Source organism: Mchenga conophoros, linkage group LG5 (genome assembly GCF_057382185.1).
Source record: "Mchenga conophoros isolate Kocher_MC1m ecotype Shallow Benthic linkage group LG5, M_conophoros_male_GT1.1, whole genome shotgun sequence".
NCBI lineage: Eukaryota > Metazoa > Chordata > Actinopteri > Cichliformes > Cichlidae > Mchenga > Mchenga conophoros.
In genome coordinates, this window is record NC_140530.1 from 5,669,971 (window position 1) to 5,679,271 (window position 9,301).

The 9,301-nt window shown below is 40.5% G+C and overlaps 1 protein-coding gene across 2 annotated transcripts in view; it reads right to left on the reverse strand.

Annotated features, from left to right (window-relative positions):
• Window positions 1-8,362, reverse strand: part of cfap92 (cilia and flagella associated protein 92 (putative)) — a 16,299-nt gene extending 7,937 nt beyond the window's left edge. The window contains exons 1-14 of one of the 2 annotated variants that reach the window (XM_085272907.1): window positions 8,226-8,362; window positions 8,050-8,137; window positions 6,286-6,525; window positions 5,951-6,132; window positions 5,558-5,774; window positions 4,912-5,031; window positions 4,724-4,819; window positions 4,432-4,616; window positions 3,458-4,293; window positions 3,142-3,336; window positions 2,192-2,456; window positions 1,946-2,110; window positions 1,187-1,369; window positions 730-880 (exon numbers count right to left, since the gene is read on the reverse strand). In XM_085272907.1, the coding sequence (XP_085129033.1) occupies window positions 730-880; window positions 1,187-1,369; window positions 1,946-2,110; window positions 2,192-2,456; window positions 3,142-3,336; window positions 3,458-4,293; window positions 4,432-4,616; window positions 4,724-4,819; window positions 4,912-5,031; window positions 5,558-5,774; window positions 5,951-6,132; window positions 6,286-6,478 (2,788 nt within the window). In that variant the 5' untranslated portion in view covers window positions 6,479-6,525; window positions 8,050-8,137; window positions 8,226-8,362. Of the gene's footprint in view, window positions 1-729; window positions 881-1,186; window positions 1,370-1,945; window positions 2,111-2,191; window positions 2,457-3,141; window positions 3,337-3,457; window positions 4,294-4,431; window positions 4,617-4,723; window positions 4,820-4,911; window positions 5,032-5,557; window positions 5,775-5,950; window positions 6,133-6,285; window positions 6,526-8,044; window positions 8,138-8,225 lie in introns of both variants that reach the window. The other variant, XM_085272906.1, reaches the window with a different exon arrangement.
• Between the last annotated feature and the right edge of the window lie 939 nt (window positions 8,363-9,301).

Genomic DNA, 9,301 nt, shown 5'->3' on the forward strand with positions numbered 1-9,301 from the left:
AGGCTGTGCTGAAGAATAAAGGTGGTCATACAAAATACTGACTTCCAAGTGGATGAGAAATGTCTGTTTTTGGCTCATAAAGTATTTCCATGTATATTTGAACATGTTTTGCTTCTCAAGCAGCTCAAGACTTTTGCACAGTACTGTGTAACAGATATAGTACTACAGAAAAGAGTAAGAAATGTACATTAAGTGCCACTTCTCTGAAGACACATCTGCAATAAAGACAGTGAGGCCAGCCACAAACACACCTCTGTCCATGCTTTTCATTTACAAACTTGACACGGCGCCTCTTTAGTAAATCCTGACAATAAATGTTCAACCCTAAACGTTGGTTTTACACTTTAGTAAATCTGGATTTCCATTTGAGGAACCAGAGTCTAAACAAAAAGATTCACATAGACTTGCCACACACGAAAGTGTGTACAGTGAGGTTGTGCTTTCCAAGAGTTCAGGAACTCTGATGATGCACTGAATCTACAGTGATTGGTCAAATATGCTAGATTTTTTCTCCTGTCATTTTTAAATACTACATCTGCCAACACATTAAGTTTGTTCGTGTATGGTCTTAATGATGGAGAAAGATTTAATGATACTGGGACTGCAGGCAAAGTTCAGACATTCAGAGGAACCTTGTTGTGCTTTGGACTCTTCAGAGGGTAAATAAGCATAAAAAGGCACTTAAAGATCCTGCACTTCAGCTATTAAGTTCCTTAATTGTGTCCATACCAGCCAGGTAGATGGTCACGGGAGAGGTGCTGAAGAACCGGGGAGGTTTCCTGTAGAGCTCAAAGTCCTCCGAGTGTTGAGTCCAGGGCCATGTGTCGCGTGAAAGTGTGGGTTTCAGTGTGTTGGCATGTAGGATGTTCTCCCTCCACGGCTGGAAGCACACTGAATTATCAACTACAAAACACTATCATCACATAACCTTTGAAGATTAGGCAGATGTTTCAAAGAACTTACAAATGTTTTCTTACTGCCATTGGATAATAAATAATTGTGTGCTCACGACAACTGAAGCAACAGAGGGGCTAATATTATTAGTCATGTCATATTACATGCTATTCTATACCTAACCTAAACATACTGACTCATGGTCATGGTCATCCTTGTCCCATGTGTATTCATAGTAATACCAATAAACCTATTTCTCTTCTGTTGCACAGTACTTGCAAATGAACTTTACCTTTCTCAGCTCTTCCACACGAGCTTCATCTGGGTGGTTAGGGTGCACTTTGGACTTGCTCGTGCTAATATTCCAAAATGTAGATGTAGAAGAAGATCTAGCATTGGTTTTCCATGGAATGTCTCCTGGGTCCACTGTTGCACTGTTATACCGTTGACTGTAGGTAAACCTGCGCCCAGGCACCTGAGGCAGTCAGAAAAATTACTTAGCTTCATTATGTTCATTATGTATAGACTATTCTGCAAGCTAGAATGACACCGTGTGTCAGAAAAGGTTGAAAAATACATTTAAAGATACACTAAGTCATTCTTGAGGTTATTTAATAGAAAAAAAATGTTGTACTCATAAATATACATTGATTAGGTTTGTGTGTAATTACATTTATTCCATTAAAAATACACAGGCGCAGGTGCCGGTTGGATCCCCGCCATCTGGAATACAGCGGCCGAGGTGGATAGCACCATTCCGCCTAATCACATTTTATGTATAAGGCTAATAATCAGCCACATGTGTAGCACACCTCATAAGTTATTTTTAAATGACTCTTTTAACGAGAGAGCAGTGGTGGAAGAAGAGAAAAACCCAATGTTAATGACAATATTTTATGTCTTTGTGATGTGACTGGAAAAGCTGGTCAAATCCATGAGATTGTACAGACAGAGGGCTTTCTTACAATGGCATTGTAAGAACACCTTACAATGGTACTTTCTTGGTACTATACTATACTCTGATATGTTAGAGACAGCATGCTACACACACCTTGGCCATCTCTTTGCAGAGCAGTTCCCTAGCTCGCTCATTTGAGTTGAAGGTCTGGATGCTGTAGTTGTGTGCTGTTCTTCCTGCAGCCATGTCTATCCTTAACACTGCAGCCTCTGGCTTCTGCAACTGCTCTCTCTGCTCTTGCACCTTTTTAATATTTTCCTGGAATATAATGATACACATGACTGGATCTGTTAATAAAACGCTTCAAGTAAGTGTATAGTACTATAGGATATCACAAACCTGAACAAAGTCTTTCAGCTGCTGGAGAGGCCTGTTCTGTTTCCATGTGATGTACTCTGTGTTATGTGTGCTGATGGGCCCATGTCTTTTCATCCTGATAGGCAGAGTGGGAATGCTCCCTTCAGTGTTTGCCCGAACCTTTTGCTCCCTCTTCTCAGCATATAAACCAAATACACTGCTCAAGCTGAGAATCATGTCAGCTGAGGGGAACAGGTTGTACTCCACCACCTCTTTAAGCTGCTTCACTTGACAAAGCTGGCTTAACCTAAGAAAAAGGATAAATTACACAATTTATACATTTTATACCGAATTGTTTGTTTTATATTTGACATATTCATTTTGATCCAAGGGTCCTTTACTAGCCAACTAACCAAAGACGAGAGTCTTTTCAGATCAACTTGGTTAGCAAGAAGTGAATCTGACTCTGAAACTGAGTACACCACACAGTCACTGTATACATAAAATGTAAAACAAAACAAAAGAACAAAAAAATACCAAATATCCAGTATAAGGTGGAAGCAGTCAGTCAATGTGAACCTCTCAATAAGACATGCAAATTTTTGCTAGCTGTCAGCTCATTGTTCTGGTTTAACAGCTTGCACCTTTCTTTGCTCTTTTTCTGTTTACTCCCATTAACTCTGATTTTCAGGTGCAGTTGTCTTTACTGGCAACCCTTTACTTTATTAAATGTAGGCTCCAGATTGTAGAACAAAACAGTTGGGGACTACCTGATGAATAGAGAACAGCAGTTAACTTTAACTTAAGGGCTGGATATAAATAGAAGCTGGTGAAGACCAAATCATATTTAAAAAGGGACTGAGCTTTGGAGTTACACACACCAAGTAGCAATGTGGTTTCCAAAAAACACGTCAAATCGAAAGCTACGGTTGTTCTGGCTCATCCTCCCACCACCATTATTCACTTAAAATAAATATGTCTAATTCAGCTACCTTGACAAAGCCTGAAAGCAGGGTTGGGGGATCGTGCCTCTAACGTAGATCTGAGACTTTTTCATGATGGTCTCTAGTGACTGACTCAGATGGATAGGACTCAGGCTCATGTCTAGTGAGTCATAGATGCGTCTGAAGAAAACCAGGTTTGAATTATATAGCACTGTCACCTGCTCCTCCTCACTCCCACGTAGCCTGCAAAACATCACACAAACTACAGCACCCTCAATGGAATCTCAACACTTTATCCAGCAGGCAGCACAGGTGAAAATTGTTAACACCGGCTGTTGGGACAAGACAGCACGGGTTGGCTTACTTCATAGGAATGGCTTCCCAGAGTCTCTTCACTGTTTTTTGTTTGAGCCCTTCAAGGACAAAGATGTGGGTCTTCTTATCTATCACATGAAACCCTGAAACAAAATCCAGATCCTTGGTCTCACTGTGCTCAAAATTCATTTGGTAATTTGACAGGGCTGTCTCTATGTTTTCCACTGAGCGTGAGCCCAGATGGAAAGCTGCCGCATTGATTTGCAGTATCTCCGACCTCAGCTTGGTCATCGCAGAGGAGTTGCTGTATCCAAAGAGGTAGACAATGCGGCCAAACGGACCCTTACAGGAGTCCTCATCACAGCTGTCATTCTGAACACTGAATGGGCAAGTTATCTCGACTTTGACTTTGAGTTGAGAATTGGCAGCGTAATAATGGCCTTGTGGCATTGGCTTCTCTGACATCTTCCTCTTGTGTGGGCTTCGCTCCCTGTCCAGTAGCAAAGGGCTGCATTTAACTGGCAAGCACACCTTTAGACTTTTCTTCCCCAGCAGTAGCTCAGAGAGGTTTAGTTTTGCAATACCATGAGGATTAATGGCTGAAGACTTCTGCTGTAATACCGATCCACCGAACTGGATGTCATGCTCTGACACAGTCCCAAGTGTCTGGGTTTTCAGCGCTTCCGATTTCTGGTCACGATCATGAACCTCTATCTCCAGAGGTGGACCGGATAGGAACTCGTATAGCTCTTTACGACTCATCAAACCAGTCAAGATTACATTCACATCTCTGAAGTAGATGTTGGTGTCCTGCTTGTGATAGTTTGTCCTGTGTTCATTTAAATTATGGAACTTATACTGGCAATAAACGGGCATACATTTCTCCTGAAAAAGAAATCATCCAGAAAATGACTCAGAGCTGAAAGTTGAAACCACAGCCCACTACCAGAAAGGGCAGACTGGGTAAGAAATAAATTGAACACATAGAAAGGTGTCAAAACTAAAACGATGTGTACATCCCACCTGTAGGATGTGAAAAGGCACTGACGATGAAGGCAGTGAAGTGGCTGACAAAATTGTGATAACAAGTGGATTGAGTTCAGCCTTCAGTTGGTCTGACATCAGTGGTTCATCCAGAGAAATGTTGAAGATGATCTCAAAAACCCCAGAAGAACAGACTGGGATGTTCTCAGTCAGTGAGTTCTCACCTGACAGTCAGAAAATACAAGCTTACATAAGAAAATAGGAACAGTGCTTTGTTTTCAGCTGACCAGCACTGGTCCAGGCTGTGCCCGTGATTATGAGATTGACTCACCTGCCAACAAACAAACAGGGCTGATTTCAAATGATGCAGTGCCACTATCTCTGATGGCATCGAGGTCATGATAATCACTCGTGGTTTTTTCAAAACCTGTTTTAAGTTTGAAAAAATGTATTCATTAAGAAGTATAAAAGTATGACACACTGATATACATAAAATATTCATTGTTGTAATGCACATACCCGTTTCTGGTCCCACATCTGGACTGAGATCAACACAAAAATTGCTTCTTTGTCTTTTAGATGTGTGTGTCTTATTTTCACACAGGCTCCTCAGCTTGTTCACCATCGTCTCAATACAACCTGAGTAAAAATATAAAGTTCATAATTCCATAACACAATAGGAGGGTTTTTCCTGGCTCACGCCGGGTTTCCGGGCTTTGGATGGTGACTAATCACAGAGACTGTGTTTCCTTACTTAACAGACGTCTCTGTAGTCCCCTGTAATTTCTGGCCATTTGATTCTTGAGTCAATTGAAGCCCTTGTAAATCAAACTGGTTAAAGCATTTCTATCCCTCTAAAGACAAGTGTGTCATATTTGATACACGGGTTTTTGTGATTATAAATTGCCAATGGGTGTGAATGGTTGCCAGCCTCTTTGTGCTAGAGACAGCAAATCTGTCCAGGCTGTACCCTGCCTCTCGATCTATGATAGCTGAGGTAGGCTCCAGCCCCCTGCGACCCCAATAAGGATAAGCGGAAGAAAATGAATGGATATAATTTTCTGGCGATTACTTCATGGTTCAGACAGAAAGCTGAAAACTCTTTTTATGCTGAATAGGTGTAATATTTTGATCATTTTTAAGAAAATTGGAAATGGATGCTCACCGCACTCTGTTTCATCCTCAGACAGCTCCTGTGACAGTTTGAAGGCTCTGACTCTTTCGTAGCGGGCTTGGCTGCAAAGTTTATCCTTAGTGTTCCAAATCTGAAGCCTGATCTTATGAGGTAGAAGACTGATGAGCACATCCCTGTTGAGTCCGATGTTAAACTTCTGGGCCCAGCCAACCCAAATCTGATCTCCCTCAAGCCACGTTCTTAGAATCTGTTCACATTTATTTTTGCATTAGACAAACTCAAAGTTGTATTCAACAGCAGCCTGAGCAGTCAACTATTTACCGTAACTCTACACCACGAGATACTCCCATCCACTTATGATGTTCATGAATTGTTCATTAATGTCACACACACACATACACAAACAAAGAGGATCCTATTTACCTTGCACTCGTCTTCTCTGTATATTTTTGCTGCCGGCCCAAATACTAGTATGTCCACTTTAACCGTCTCAGTATCACCTGGCAACAATTTGTATTCAATATGATAGCAGCTCTGAGCTTTGTGGACCGACACATTCTTTGATTTCATTGCTTTCTCAGAATCTTCAGGAGCACTGACTTCCCCTGCAAGAGGCCAAATGTGCAGGAATGAGATTTAGAATCAAAACACTATTACATTACAGCAGATATGTAGAGCCTGTCAAATTCAACCGTCTCACTCTGACCATCTAAACAGAGCTAATAATAATTGTTTATATGTTCTGTGGACCATCTTACCCTGTGGAACGGCTAGAGCTATGTAAACTGTCCATGTGACGTAGTAGGCACTGTCATCTGTTTGCACTTTAATATCCTCATATGAATCGGTGCTGGACAACAGTTCAGTCTCAAAGACGAGGACTTCTTTCTGTTCTTTCTCTGAAATGTTTTCGTCATCACAGGTTGGGTTACAAACACTCTTCTCTGACATGTTGCCTTTTGGGTCAGACTTTGCTGGAATAGTTTCCCTGGAAAACACTGAAAGAAAACAGCAAATGAAGCTACGCCAAAACCTTTTGGGATTTTCTTACCTGGATGATTGAGCATGCATCAAGACAAATGATGATACATTTTACATGGAAATGTGTAATTGTGAGGAAGCAGCTTATCTCAATCCTAGCCCAATCCCTTGCTTGACCGCTATGCTGAGTGGATCAGGCAGTTTTCTTATGCAAGGGGGTTTGACACCAAGGTCTGGCTCCACTTTTCTCTTTGAAAGAAAGAGTTGCTGCAAATCCAAACTGTTCTGTGTAATCAAGTTTATCCTGTGATGTAACATTTCTATCCTGATGAAAATGCCTCATCCACAGTGCACAGAGGCTCGCTGAATGGTTTGATGAGGACAATATGATTCACAGATCTAAAGCAAGATGGAAGGTTTTAGATAGAGCTCTCCACTACCCTCATCAGACAACCAAATGAGAGAATATCCTTTGTTAGAATGGTTTTCAGCCTTCAAGTAGCACAGAGGTAAAGCAGAGAATCAATATACAGGCCTGATGTGTTCATGGAAAGATGGCCCAACACTGTCCTTTGTGTATCATTGTGTAGCATGAATTTGTCCTTTGACACATGTTTATGAAACAGGTATAAAACTAAAAATATTCTTACTTATTTATTCCCTGAAAAAAATGCCAAGCAAACAATCTAGAGCAAGATGCTTGACTACATCTTAATGACACTAATTTTAAGTAACAGAAACAAAAGCTGACCAATACCTTGATCTCAATAACCTTTAATAAGCAGATTTGAAACACTAATACGAGTGTAACAATTTCCAAAGAAAATATGTTTTGGTTCGCACTGAAGTAGATGAATGAATGAATGAATGAAACTTTTTCTTACAAGCTTGATCCTTTGATTATGACATGGAACATGAACAAAAAATAGACTCCTTAATTGTTACTGTTATGTACATATTTTCAGTTCACTAAATACCTAAATCATTTTTGAGAAAACTATTCACCTGACCAGTACACCCTGACACAGATATCAGTGTGGTATGTGCAGCTGGAATTGGGAGATGATATAACTGATGTTTTTCTTGCAGTTTGTGGTGTTGGTTTCAGAATTATCACAGCCCCGCAAACAAATCAGAGATTACTGAGAGATATCCTTATTAAACAAAAGCACAGTAAGTAAGCAACTGAGTTGCATTGTCAAATGTCAAGATACACAAGGGATTAATTACTTATGTAATTGTTCTTGAAGGAAATCTAACTGGAGAGAGGTGGTCCAACCTGTACGTGTGCCATCGCCCTGCCATGTGGCTGTTTCAGCAGGACAATGCCCGCCGCCCCCACCCCGCCTTTGCCAGAGTACCGTAGGTCTTTCTGGCTCAGGTTCGTACCCAGAAACAGCCAGCATTTAGTCCCAATTATTCATGAAAGGCAGCTGGCTCAAATTTGAGTACAAAAATTTGATTTCAGTTTTGCACGGCAATTTCCGCAAAATGTGTAACAGGCCTATAAATATTACAAATTAATTATTAGCATACTTTACCGCCTTCGCTCGGTCTCTTTCGTCTCAGATGAAGGTTAGCTTACAGCTTCCTGCAGCCTTTAGAGTCCATTAACTTCAGCGTCACTCACTGTAAACCCGTGACCATGACAAGAGTTTACATTATATCTCAGTTTATATAAATTACACAACGAAACGACATAAAAAGTTCAACCTACGTGATTTTCAGGAGTGCAACGCATGGTGACAACGCAGTGGTTGTCCATGGCAACGGCTGTAGTGAAGGACGTCAGGCGCACCCCTGCCCTCACGCGCCGTTCAGATAAGGAGGCAGCGTCTTTTCCTTCGCTTTCTTTCTTTCCTTTTTTTTTTTTTTTTTTTTTGTTTCTTTTCCAAGTTTAATGACAAGTCCAAAATATCCTAGGTTCAAAGTTTTAGGCGGGCTCAGCGCCCAATAATAATATCACGCAGGCAGTGCCTTAATTGATATTTAGGGAATATGCTGTTTGCAATCGTAATCAACCCTTTTCACATTTACAAACCTCAGTTTAACTGGATAAACATTACAATGATACCTTCAAAAGCAACTGAGTTAGTTGGATAACCGGTTGTGGTGTCTAAGAATATGTCTTGGTCTGAGTGAATAATCAGAGATTTCAATTTAATCCACCCGTTTTAGGGTGGAGCCTTTAGTTATCGACCCCAAGGCGAAATGGCTCAGTCATTAAAGAGGTTAAAGAACTATTTGTGGCAAAGCAGATAAGATGAGAAACATGCACAGCATTATTTCACTCTCTTAATCGCAGAAACTGGAAAATCACCATACCACTCCACAGACCTATTTACTGAGCAAACTAGCAACAGAGGGGGTTTTTATATCAGTTTTTGAATTCATACACTACAAAACCTCCCTTTATTATGCAGACTCGGCATTATGTATCTCAGTTTCAGGAATGGAGAACAACTTTGTAGTCCATCACATGAAAGTAGTGGCAGCCATCCTGTTCAGCCATGTTTCAGTGGGAATCCTGTAAATTGCTGCCATTAATATTCATTTTCTGTACAGAATATTCAGCATTTTAAGTGTGTTACTGGAAAACATGCAAAAAACCCATGAAAAATATGAAAAATGTTATAGCATAACATTCTGAGCTTGATCAGTATGTTTTTTTCTAATAGTTTATCAAGCTCTCTTTCCCATTAAATGATAAATTTGTGGATATTGCTAAATTTTGCTAATACGCTCGGCCTTTCAAATTGAGTCTCACACACTTTGCCATTGCAGTATTTATTT